This window comes from Oncorhynchus mykiss, chromosome 30 (assembly GCF_013265735.2).
Source record: "Oncorhynchus mykiss isolate Arlee chromosome 30, USDA_OmykA_1.1, whole genome shotgun sequence".
Lineage (NCBI taxonomy): Eukaryota > Metazoa > Chordata > Actinopteri > Salmoniformes > Salmonidae > Oncorhynchus > Oncorhynchus mykiss.
This window is the reverse complement of record NC_050570.1, coordinates 8,539,982-8,553,394: the sequence shown is the minus strand read 5'-3', so window position 1 is coordinate 8,553,394 and position 13,413 is coordinate 8,539,982. Positions and strand designations below refer to the sequence as shown.

The following is a 13,413-nucleotide window of genomic DNA, read 5'->3' as shown; positions in this document are numbered from 1 at the left end:
GTAAAAATGTCCTGTTTTAGGTCAGTTAGGATCACCACTTTATTTTAAGAATGTGAAATGTCAGAATGGTAGAGTGATTTATTTCAGCTTTTATTTCTTTCATCACATTCCCAGTGGGTTTTATATAAATGTATATACACTCAATTAGTATTTGGTAGCATTGCCTTTAAATTGTTTAACTTGGGCAACTTTGGCTTTCCGCAAGCTTCCCACAATATATTGGGTGAATTTTGGCCCACTCCTCCTGACAGAGCTGGTGTAACTGAGTCAGGTTTGTAGGCCTCCTTGCTTGCACACGCTTTTTCAGTTCTGCCCACAAATTTTCTATAGGATTGAGGTCAGGGCTTTGTGATGGCCACTCCAATACCTTGACATTGTTGTCCTTAAGCCATTTTGCCACAACTTTGGAAGGATGCTTGGGGTCATTATCCATTTGGAAGACCCATTTGTGACCAAGCTCTAACTTCTTGATTGAAGTCTTGAGATGTTGCGTCAATATATCCACATAATTTTGATGCCTCATGATGGCATCTATTTTGTGAAGTGCACCAGTCCCTCCTGCAGTAAAGCACCCCCACAACATGATGCTGCCACCACCGTGCTTCACGGTTGGGATGGTGTTCTTCGGCTTGCAAGCCTCATCCTTTTTCCTCCAAACATAACGATGGTCATTATGGCCAAACAGTTCTATTTTTGTTTCATCAGACCAGAGAACATTTCTCCAAAAAGTACCATCTTTGTCCCCATGTGCAGTTGCAAACCGTAGTCTGGCTTTTTTATGGCGGTTTTGGAGCAGTGGCTTCTTCTTTGCTGAGCGGCCTTTCAGGTTATGTCGATGTAGGACCCCTTTTACTGTGGATATTGATACTTTTGTACCTGTTTTCTCCAGCATCTTCACAAGGTCCTTTGCTGTTGTTCTGGGATTGATTTGCACTTTTTGCACCAAAGTATGTTCATCTCTAGGAGACAGAACGCGTCTCCATCCTGAGAGGTATGACGGCTGCGTGGTCCCATGGTGTTTATACTTGCGTACTATGGTATGTACAGATAAACGTGGTGCCTTCAGGCATTTTGAAATTTCTTCCAAGGATGAACCTGACATGTGGAGGTCTACAATTATTTTTCTGAGGTCTTGGCTGATTTCTTTTGATTTTCCCATGATGTCAAGCAAAGAGGCACTGAGTTTGAAGGTATGCCTTGAAACATATCCACAGGTACACCTCCAATTGACTCAAATGATGTCAATTAGCCTATCAGAAGCTTCTAAAGTCATGACATCATTTTCTGGAATTTTCCAAGCTGTTTAAAGGCACAGTCAACTTAGTGTATGTAAACTTCTGACCCACTGGAATTGTGATACAGTGAAATAACATGTCTGTAAACAATTGTTGGAAAAATTACTTGTGTCATGCACAAAGTAGATGTCCTAACCGACTTGCCAAAACTGTAGTTTGTTAACAAGAAATTTGTGGAGTGGTTGAAAAACTAGTTTTAATGACTCCAACCTAAGTGAATGTAAATTTCTGACTTCAACTGTATGTTCTGAACCACTTTTTGTCATTCCCAGTTTTAATTTCTGTACCTGTAACAATTTTTCAAACAAGATACAAGTTAGGCCTATTATTTATAACAATTTTAGTTCAGTCTCCAACACTGGACCCAGTGGATGGGCAGTAAACCTGTCGGGGTGTTTTTTTTGTGTGTTTTTTGTCCTTACCTTATCAGCAGGTATATTTGATAAAAGGCACCTGATAGTCTAACTCTGAAATCACCCTTTCCTGTTCAAAGGTCAGAGCTGTAAAGTACATCTCCCTTTTATCTTCCAACTCTAGTGAGCGACGCAAACGGACCTTGGTCGGCTCTGTTTTCGTAGACTGTGTGTGTGTGTCTCAGGTTAACTGGTAGGCGTTAGTCATGTGTGTAGGCACAATCAACTCTAAGGGAGATAAGGAGCCACCACGCCTCACAGGTCTGCCGGGGCTGCCAAATGCATCAATGGGCAGTACCATCCAGTAGCTGAAACAAGGTGAGACTATCCTACATATATTTCACATCTGTAATGTGTCACATAAAACTTATAATGTATAAATGCTTTACACATTTTAATAATTGGTTTGCCATGAATGTTAACTCAATTACCATACCACGTTATGATATTTTTTAAAATGTATCATTTATTGCTGTTTTACAAAATTATTCCACATAAGAGACTGCTGATTGCTAAATTGTAATGCAAATGCATATGTTATGCAATCATTCCTCCTGCAATGCAAATGCATATGTTATGCAATCATTCCTCCTGCAATGTAAATGCATATGTTATGCAATCAGTCCTCCTGCAATGTAAATGCCTGTTTAAAGAAACTTCTCTTGCATAATTTCCTCCTGTGAACTTTGATCAGATAACGTATACATTTGCTATTTCCTCATTTCATGTCTTGATCACTGAATTATCCCCTGCTACATAGTCCTACCTAAAAGTCTCCCTCAGAATACAGTATTGCAACAATCTTGCCTTGACCTTTCAGTTGAATTAGGCATATGGCTGAATAGGGACGTGTGCATCTTTAAACGTTTTGTATCTCAAAAGCAATATATTTATCCACTATAGTTGTCCTTGGTGCCTGCAAAAAGCCAGAGCGTCTTTCTAAATTCCTGGTTCCTGCGATGCATGCTGACTGGTCCTACTAGACTATTGTGTAATTGCGCAAACGCCAATAGCCTTCTATAGGTTTTTGTTGGTTTGGGTTAATAAAGCATAATGTTTGTCATATTCCAACCTATTGATAAAATAATTTGATAAACCAATTAAGAAAATGCCAAGAATATCATCGAGTTGTTCTAATTTGGCTTTTAAGGATTAAACCGTTAGCGTTACTGCACGCACCCATAACGCGTTGCGTTGTTACTTGGGTGTCTAGTTATGGGACGTTTGTCCGTGAGCAATGTTACCTCTAAAACGTCAAAACGCAAACTTCCAACGCTGAGACTGTACTCGCTTTAAATTAGTTCTACCAGTGGCCAAGTAGGATACTGTGCCTATTGTATCATAATGTATGCCTAACGGAGTGACCTACCATCAAAAACAATGGAGAAAATGCATCCATAACATTTTAAAATGGAAATAGCTTTTCTATCATTCAGCCAACACTAGAAGTCAATGTGTGGTGTTCAATGAGACTACATTCCAAGAGACTTTAGGGGGGGAAACGTGCAGGACTGGACATTAACCTGTTTATCCACTGTCCTTCAGACCAGGTGACAAAAAATGTTATTGTGTTGATGCAAGAAACCACTCTCGGGTCTCGGGGCTAGTGCGCGGCAGTCTCGGGGCTAGTGCGCGGCAGTTTCTAATTTAATTTCTCAATTCAATAGTGTTTTATGAACACAATTAAATTATGTCGATCTGTAATAACAATTTAATGAAAAAAAAATATATTTAACTAATTCCAGTAGGACTAACTACTGTCCATTGGATTAAGTAGGCTGGCGTGTATGGGAATTGAGAGCGTTCTGAAAGGAGGGGTGAAATGCACACGAACTTCAGCAAATGCTGTATAGCCTAGTCTAGCCGCTTCGTCTGTTGCTGCATTCACTTGGATCCATCAGCATTCACTCCACGCGTCGGTCTCCTCCTCCAGTCTCACTCATCTTATCCTCTCTGATTTTCCTCCTTTCCTTTTAGACTCGTAGCATCACCAAGGCTCACATTCCATTCATCCATCCCTACCTCTCAGAAACTGTGGAAATAAAGCAATGGCAAACAACTTCGCCAGAATTTTGTCCGGCAAACGAAATGTGGGCATTATGTCATTAGTTGGAGCCGGGTCTTTGACAGCGGCCTTTCTGCTCAACCGTGAACATGTCACCGCCGGAGCGCAAGTACGGAGAGTGTACCCTGCCAGGTAACCCACGACGCCCTTTATTGCGCTATATGGACATTCAGTCCAGCCATTTCAAGGGCGAAATATTGTCATTCTGTAGACCTGTTGTTTTTAGATACAATAATACATGAGTAATAGTCTACGCTGACATGCACTGAATTCTCTGACTGTCAAAACTGGAGACTATTTTAGCAGCAGCATTGTATGAATGTGCTATTTCGAATCGGTTCTTTCTTACTTACTTTTTGTGGAAATGATAAATGACCTAGGCCTGTTTTATTCATGAAATGTTAAAGCTATAGTCCGCCGCATGTTTTTGTTTTATGTCTAATGATGAAATATAAATATAAGATAATTCTCTGAATGCATGTTCTACTGATGGAATGTTTTGCCAACAATATGTAGACTACATTGATACGCTCTAATTAATTATTTGGTGAGATAGACAGGTGTTTTTTTTTCCAGAACCATGTTGGAATGGTCTAGAATGAATCTAGAATCTCCTTATTTGGCTTGCGTGGGGGCTGGGCTAAAACTCAGCTTTATGGTTTTATGATAGGCAGAATCTACCGCAAACCCGATTAGAGAAGATGCTGGAGGCAAAATGCAAAACTGGACAAACCGATTGCATAACGCATAGGCCTATTAAGAAATATAGGATATTCCGTTTCCAAAGCATAGTCGTCGAATGCTCGACGTCTGCTGCGATCAGATTGTTGCATGTGTCTGTGATGACCGCGCATTGTGATAGGTATAGGCTAAACATAGCGCTCATGCACTGGTATGTCAAAAGAAAAGCACAGGTAGGCTAGAACAGAGTGATAGATGGAAATCACTGTAGCTGATGGCTATTGAGTAGCCTAAGCTACATTGCAGCGGGTCTTAGGCAGTAATTATCATAATGGTGTCATCAATCAGGTGGTTCCTATACAGCTTTTTTTTTTAAATATATATTTATATACATATTTTATAATATATATATATATATATATATATATATATATATATATATTATTTATTATCCTTGTGGTTCTCAAAGACAATGATTTAGCAATTTTTGTCCGCATGATTTAATGTATCCCGACAGTGCGGACTACCCGGACCTGCGCAAGCACAACAACTGCATGGCCAGCCACCTGACACCTGCCATCTATGCCAAGCTGGTGGACAAGGCCACGCCCAACGGCTACACTCTTGACCAGGCCATCCAGACTGGTGTGGACAACCCCGGGCACCCCTTCATCAAGACCGTGGGCATGGTGGCAGGGGATGAGGAGTCCTACGAGGTCAGAGCAGGCAGCAGTTAGAAGTCTTGAATGCAGATGACAGCTGTATAGTTTTCATCAGGGTGAAGCCATAGGCTGTCTGTTTTCTCAGTTCCTCACCGCTCTTACAAAGCACATTGGAGGAGAGGATCCAATGTCCCCTCTGGACCTCATCCTCAAATGAGCTTTACGTTTAAAAAATATATAGAATTAAAACTTTTTTTGCTTTGTCATTATGGGGTATTGTGTGTAGATTGATGAGGGGGAAAATAACAATTTAATTCGTTTTAGAAGAAGGTAGTAATGTAACAAAATGTGGAAAAAATCCAGGTCTGAGTACTTTCCGAATGCACTGTATATATTCATTGTTTGCTTTTTTTAATAGATGCCCTTTTTGACGTTTCTTAAAGCCATAAAAAGCCCATTTAGTCTATAGGCTACATTTATGTCAGCTACATTAAGAATGAATGAGAACTCTCTGTGTTTTGATACTTTTCTGTCATGAGGAGGAGCAAGAGCAAGTGGTCTATTGATCACATGCGATATTACAATCCCAGACACTCAATCTGACAATGGAGAACAGGCACGTCCCCCTGTCCCATTTCAGACTGAGACCAACTACCACTGCACCAGAGGGGTGTTGGTTTTAGGATAGAGGAGACCTTCATTTGGGATCACATCTTTTGGTCGTTAGTTTCATTGCTTGCAATGAGACTACACCAACTCATAATGGTATAGTATAAATCATACTAGACTAGAATACTATACTGTAAGCCTGTCTAATAGTTTGTAAAGTGACAGTGATTATCTTAATGTAGTCTACAAGGTGGCGGTAGGAGCATTGGGCCAGAAACCGAAAGGTTACTGGATCGAATCCCTGAGCTGACAAGTTAAAAATCTGTCGTTCTGCCCATGAGCAAGGCAGTTAACCCGCTGCTCTGAGGGTGCCAATGCTGTGGATGTTGATTTATGGCAGCCCCACCTCTCTGATTCAGAGGGGTTGGGTTAAATACGGAAGACACATTTCTGTTGAATGCATTCAGCTATACAACTGACTAGGTATCACCCTTTCCTTTTCTATAAATCCTAACCAAATGAGAGACTGTATAATGATGACATTTTTGACACGGGGGGTTTCAGGTGTTTGCAGACCTCCTTGACCCGGTCATCAAGGAGAGGCACAATGGCTACGACCCTCAGACTATGACCCATCCCACTGACTTGGACTCCAGCAAGGTACAGAGATACATCTGAAAACAACAGTATGGGCTGTGTCTGGTCAAAATTAGAACTGGCTGAATGGTGGAGCTGTCCTTAAGCTCAGTTTTCCCTGACGTCACTGTCACCACACACAGACCATGTTAGGTGTTGCATACTACTATATTTAACATTAGAAAGTGGACAGATTCACTCACTGGACGCTATACTAATCAGTGATACCAGCTAACATTATATCGTTAGGCAGTAAATCGATTGTGCATATCGGAACGTTAATCATTCATTACGTTGTATTACATGAATGTCGTTTCTGTCTGATGAAAACCTCTCGTCTCCAAAACAGAAACCTTTCAGGAATTTGAAAACAAATGACCATATTTTCTCTTTAACGAACATATAATTCTGAAACTAGAAGCTTAAATTAAATGTTCATAGTACATTGAGGGATGTTACTGCTTTAAATAAATAAAAATGTTAATGTCACAAGGTTTTCTTCAAACAGCGATGATATGTTATATGCTACAATGAATGTCAATTACTGTATAATGCCATACAAATCACATATCAAAGGAACCTAATGTAGGATCAATAATCATGTCATGACTTCCTTGACTTAAACCATTTAGCTTTTTGGGGAGCAAAGGTCATTCACAAATGTCCTTCTTTTCGGTTTCATGATAATAGGCCTAACTGTCATACTATTTACTACTATAGCTACGCCATTTGTTATTTTTCTGTTTCCCTCCATCTGTCAGCTCAAGTCGGGCAAATTCGACGAGCGCTATGTGCTGTCGTCGCGGGTCAGGACAGGCCGTAGCATCAGGGGACTGAGCCTGCCCCCGGCGTGTACCCGGGCAGAGCGCCGGGAGGTGGAGAAGGTGGTGGTGGACGCCCTGGCTGGCCTGAAGGGGGACCTGGCGGGGACATATTATAGCCTCACCCACATGACAGACCAGGAGCAGCAGCAGCTCATTGACGTGAGTCAGGATGCCAATCCATTTGAAGACCTAAAAGACAGGAGGGAAACAATAGCAGATATGTTTTGTTAGGCATTGATGTTGTTCCCCTTTCATTAAGACAGCATGTCCTGTCTCTACTCTGTTGACACAGGACCACTTCCTGTTCGATAAACCCGTGTCCCCTCTGCTGACCTGTTCGGGGATGGCCCGCGATTGGCCAGATGCACGCGGTATCTGGTAAGCACCTGTTGGTTATAGATACAGAACCTTAGTGGTCATAACGGTAAGAGGGGATTTTGATTATTGTCTCTAAGTTATTATTTGCATACAGTTGGTGCTACACATCATCAGGACTCTTCTTTATGGAGGTTTTCCTTCTAGCAAAGTGGCAATGTCCACTAGCTTGTATCTCCTGTAGACTGAGCCATAGGCTCTCCTGTAGACTGAGCCATAGACTCTACTGTAGACTGAGCCATAGGCTCTACTGTAGACTGAGCCATAGGCTCTCCTGTAGACTGAGCCATAGACTCTACTGTAGACTGAGCCATAGGCTCTACTGTAGACTGAGCCATAGGCTCTCCTGTAGACTGAGCCATAGGCTCTCCTGTAGACTGAGCCATAGGCTCTCCTGTAGACTGAGCCATAGGCTCTCCTGTAGACTGAGCCATAGACTCTACTGTAGACTGAGCCATAGGCTCTCCTGTAGACTGAGCCATAGGCTCTCCTGTAGACTGAGCCATAGGCTCTCCTGTAGACTGAGCCATAGGCTCTCCTGTAGACTGAGCCATAGGCTCTCCTGTAGACTGAGCCATAGGCTCTCCTGTAGACTGAGCCATAGGCTCTCCTGTAGACTGAGCCATAGGCTCTCCTGTAGACTGAGCCATAGGCTCTCCTGTAGACTGAGCCATAGGCTCTCCTGTAGACTGAGCCATAGGCTCTCCTGTAGACTGAGCCATAGACTCTCCTGTAGACTTAGTCATAGACTCTCCTGTAGACTGAGCCTTAGATGTACATTAGTGATGCAGACAATGCCCTCTCCGCATTGAGTTTCCGTTGGTGCCCAGAAATAGCCTGATGCCAACCGCTACCCTGCCAGGGCCTGCTCCAGCCATTCTCTACCCCCCTACAGCATGCCAGCCTCTCCTCTATAATTCATCCTCAGGGCTCTAAATTAAAAATGTTCGGACAGCTCTCTCCTCCTTTCATGCTTCTCTCTGCTCTCCTGGCTTCAGACCTATCCATTACTTCATTCAATTCTCTAATTGTTTTCAGGAGGCCAATGGGGCAAATATGCCATTGTCTATAATGCATTGCCTTACAAGAACGTTTTTGCTTATATGGAAATACTGTATCCATTACAATGCAATATGATTATTGCGTATGTGGCAATAGTGTCTACCGCCACCATCACCTCAATGAAGTTATAACGTATGGGAAATGGAACCTGGACATTTAACTCTAGCTGGTGCAATAGAGGATGGAGAAATGATCTCTCTGTCATGTATAAATAGTTTAACTCAATTTGAGGAATGCTCTGAGCTCCTTTTTGGACCACCCGAATCAAACCTGATTACCGACAGAAAGGAGAAGCAGAACCTTCTATTTATTAAATAAAGGCCTCCTGAGGAAAAGCATTTATTATCAACGATCGTGATCAGCTCCTCTAAAATAGTCTACGTACACTGGTGGGAGCGCTGGGATCCCATGACATTAGGAGGCACTACACAAGTATTGATTTTTAAGAGTGTGTTTTGTGTAGTTTTTATTTAGTTTGAAATTAGTATTGATACGTTTTGTGTTTTCAACCCTCGCTACTCCAGGCATAACAACACGAAGACCTTCCTGATCTGGATCAATGAAGAGGATCACACCAGAGTCATCTCTATGGAGAAGGGAGGCAACATGAAGAGAGTGTTTGACCGCTTCTGCACAGGCCTGAAAGAGGTGCAGCACGCACACACACACCATTATGTGGCTGCCGGTGTATGTATGCAAGACAAATAAAGTTGTCATCGAATGTTTTTCCATCTAGTCTAAAGTGAAAGGTTTGTTCAGGTGGAGAGGCTGATCCAGGAGAAAGGCTGGGAGTTCATGTGGAATGAGAGACTGGGCTACATCCTTACGTGCCCCTCCAACCTGGGCACTGGACTCCGTGCTGGAGTACACGTCAACCTGCCCAAGCTCAGCAAGGTAACATCTAATCAAGAGCACCAACAAGCATTTTACTTTGACATGTAGGACTTGAACTATGGTAGGACTTTAACTAATTAGGGTCAAGTGTGTCGCTCAAGGGCACATCAACAGATTTTTCACCTCGTCGGCTTGGAGATTCGAACCAGTGACCTTTTGGTTACCAGCCCAACGCTCTTAACCGCTAGGCTACCTGCCACCCATGTCATTCCCAACCCACAGGCTATCTTTGGATTTTCCAAATACAGGTTCTTAAATACACAAACCCCTTAAATTCAAATCTGGACCTCGAAGCCAGTTCCACTGCTTTTTTCACCCTTATTCCCCTTATTCCCCTGATGACTGATTTAGATTTGAGACACCAGGTGGGTTCAATTAATGATCAGGTAGAACCGAAAACCAGCAGTACTCCAGACCTCCATGGTAGGACTTGAATGAGACCTATACCCTTAAACCAGGGACCAATATGATCCCCACGAGCCAGTCATCCACCACCCATCATCTTCTGAATGTTTCTCTTTGTTAGGGTACACCGTAACAGAAAAATATATAAAAAAGGGTTAAACGAGCGTTGAGATGGTATCTGTCCCTTTTCCAACCGTTTTTCTGTTTGGGCGTCTACTAAAAGTGACTCCTGTCTGGTAAACCTGCAGGACCCTCGCTTCACTAAGATCCTGGACAACCTGCGTCTGCAGAAGAGAGGAACCGGGGGAGTGGACACTGCAGCCGTGGGAAGCACCTTCGACATCTCCAACCTGGACAGACTGGGCCAGTCAGAGGTAATGGGGAATACATGGTGTTAGGTTTGGACACCGATCTTGGGTTGGTTTAATGTTTTTTACCCCCCCACTACTAATGGTTTCAGTTGGGTTTAGAAGGAGGGTAAACTGTCCCTAGGAGAATTGTCATCCAACACAGCTACTGGGTGCATCTCAATTGTTTAAAATGGCGTACGCTACATTACAAGGCCATGCAAAATAAATTACCTTGGTCATTACAACTGGTACGACCGGGCAAATTTTTCCCAGAAGGGATCGAGATGGAGGACATTCCTCAGTAGCCTCCGCTCCTTGTAGGAGGAGCCAAAGGCTTGAGTCAAGTCAAAGTTATTACCCATTACAGATGGTAGGGGGAGTGTAGCAAATCCATTCACTTTACCCATCAGTCAAGTGAATGAAAGAATATGAGAGAGGAGTCCATTTTAGACTATTGAGATGCGGCCATGGGTTGCACTGGAAGGCTTGAGGAATGTCTTGAGGAGAGAGACTGTCATGCCTGTGTTTAACCCTAACCCTCTCCTGTGTCTGGATGGGAAACATAAGTCAAGTACACATCACTAATTCTGTACGGTGTGACTCCTGTACACATCACTATTCTGTACGGTGGGACTCCTGTACACATCACTATTCTGTACGGTGGTACACATCACTATTCTGTACGGTGGGACTCCTGTACACATCACTATTCTGTACGGTGGGACTCCTCATCAGTATTGTCATGCCTGGGTTGTATGATGGGATTATTAACATGGGTTGTATGATGGGATTGTTAACATGGGTTGTATGATGGGTGAATGCATGGTAAGAGGGGGGGGGGGGGGGTAGCAAACTGTGCATTGACACATACACTAATAACACCTCTAATAACACTGTGCATTGACACATACACTAATAACACCTCTAATAACACTGTGAATTGACACATACACTAATAACACCTCTAATAACACTGTGAATTGACACATACACACATGATTCAGCTAGTCAAGATGTGGTTGATCAGTTGAATCAGGAATGAGGTATTACAGCACTGGGAATGAAAGCCCTGTACACACTGCAGCTCTCCAGGACCAATCAGTGAGGAATGGAAGGGCAAGTTTGAGAGAGTGAAGAAACGAAAACCGTAGTGGGTGAAAAAAAACGTGGAGAGAGAGAGAGAACTTTTGACCCTCCACAATCTCTCAGTCCACATGATTGAGGGAATTAGTTTGAGCAGGGCTTAGAATTCTGATCACTAAACTTGATCACATAATGACTAGTTATTTGGGATGTAAGATAATTCGTAGATCAGTGATTTGGCCACTGTCTGGCCGCAATGCAGTCGATCTCAAACACGCGCAGGCTTTGGTTGCGTGCCACGTCCACGACTGTGCCAACGGGCATCAGCTAGCTAGGCCAATATCATATGATGTGCTTTAGCTGATATGCTAAACCCCTTACCTAGATGTTGTGAGATCTGTCATGTGTCTGCAATGCAGTCGCTCGCTAATACGCCCACTGTCGCTCTCTGTGATCAGGTCCAGCTAGTGCAGACGGTGGTGGACGGCGTCAACTACCTGATCGAATGTGAGAAGAAGCTGGAGAAGGGTCAGGACATCAAGATCCCTCCGCCGGTCAGGAAGTAGACTAACCCCCCCCCCCTCCCCCCTCCCAACTCCCAACCCAGATATACCTCTTCCTACCAACCTCTGTCTCATCCCCATCAGAGCCATAGGTAATGTGTATACATCCAACTCTCTTTGAGATGTCAGATTTAAATGGCACCAAATGTTTCAAGAACATTATTCTGGTAGTCATTGGGGCGTTTGGAGCCAAAATGCCTGACAAGTTGGCTGAACTCTGCATACCTATAGCTCTAATCCCTATAAAATTATACGTAATGGACTCCTGCTTAACACCTAAACCAGGTCTCTTTTGAAAAATAGACTAACCTGGCTAAATATAGGTTAAATAAATAAAATAAACCTCCTAACCCTAAACTACAGCATGTCCTATACTCAATGTGTCTACTACCATTTATCCTCTCCTGTGTATTATTGGGTGGATGCCTATATTCTATATACCATGGTATTGTTGAATGCTTGTTTCTGATTGGCTTGAAGAGCATTCTAGAGCGTGCATTATTTCTCTATAACGCACAGTATATCAGCACGGTAGAATTCAAAGGCTATAGTTAATTCTTACATGTTTTGAGCTGCTTTTGAAAGCGAAAGTCGAATGGAAAACTTATTAGCATTGCTGAATTAGATTTTCATAATGGCAAGCTAGTAACTTACTGATGGGTTTGGTTAGCTAAACTAGCAAGTCTGTTTGTTTGGTTACTACGACAACTACTGTAGCTTTCTAGTAAGCTTGTTAGCAACTTCAGTGGATGTTAATAAAACACATTTCTACTGGAAAATGAACACGCATCTAGCGGAACATTTTACATTTTAGCCATGGTACAAAAGGGATAATCAACACGGTGCTCTCTCTATGCGTTCTCTGGAAAATAATGTAACTTCGTGGAAGGTCAATGCCGCTCTTTGTAGCGCGTCGTGAAACACACCTTCCACGTTGTTAATTGTTTTCCATAGACCGCATAGAGCACCGTGTTGATTATCCCTGACATAATCCATCCATTTGTGGTAGTCTACATTCAGTGTAACCATGTAGTGATTGTTGACAACTTGAATGTAGCACAACAGCCATGTTGGACTGATAATAACTTGTAAGGGGTTTGTCTGTATGCTGGGCTTATTAATAAGACACGGGTTGAACTAAGTCCTACTAATAGCTCATGCTAAACTACTCTGCTCGGTGCTTGATGACCTACTGTATGTATCAAGCAGCAATATCATTTCAACCCACCATTGAATGTCATTCTCAAACATATTTTATTAAAGAAACCATCTATTTAATATCTTTCTCATTTGTCATTAATATTTTAAACCTGTTGCATGCCTGTTGCAGACCTTAGTAACCTTTTAACTGTTCAAGGCTGGTGTATATGTGTGTGTGTGTGTGTGTGTGTGTGTGTGTGTGTGTGTGTGTGTGTGTGCATGCATGAAAGCAAAGCTTTGACTGACTTACAGTAGGTAGGCGAATAATTACAATTTTGCAGATTAACACTGGAGTG

The 13,413-nt window shown here is 42.6% G+C and overlaps 1 protein-coding gene across 1 annotated transcript; it reads left to right on the top strand.

Annotated features, from left to right (window-relative positions):
* Positions 1 to 1,871: 1,871 nt before the first annotated feature.
* On the top strand, positions 1,872 to 13,195 carry LOC110521250 (creatine kinase U-type, mitochondrial). The gene is made up of 10 exons (XM_021598696.2): positions 1,872 to 2,026; positions 3,686 to 3,905; positions 4,972 to 5,170; positions 6,290 to 6,385; positions 7,123 to 7,344; positions 7,478 to 7,563; positions 9,147 to 9,270; positions 9,382 to 9,516; positions 10,170 to 10,295; positions 11,813 to 13,195. Exons 2-10 carry the CDS (start codon positions 3,757 to 3,759, stop codon positions 11,918 to 11,920), a joined length of 1,245 nt encoding a protein of 414 aa, XP_021454371.1. The 5' UTR covers positions 1,872 to 2,026; positions 3,686 to 3,756; the 3' UTR covers positions 11,921 to 13,195.
* Positions 13,196 to 13,413: the final 218 nt, after the last annotated feature.

What these genes read in the sequence shown, in the direction of transcription:
- LOC110521250 (XM_021598696.2), top strand. Translation starts at nt 3,757, where the DNA reads ATGGCAAACAACTTCGCCAGAATTTTGTCCGGCAAACGAAATGTGGGC. An exon ending in TCTGCACAGGCCTGAAAGAG is followed by an intron (nt 9,271 to 9,381) that starts GTGCAGCACGCA and finishes AGGTTTGTTCAG; the next exon opens with GTGGAGAGGCTGATCCAGGA. An exon ending in ACCTGCCCAAGCTCAGCAAG is followed by an intron (nt 9,517 to 10,169) that starts GTAACATCTAAT and finishes GTAAACCTGCAG; the next exon opens with GACCCTCGCTTCACTAAGAT.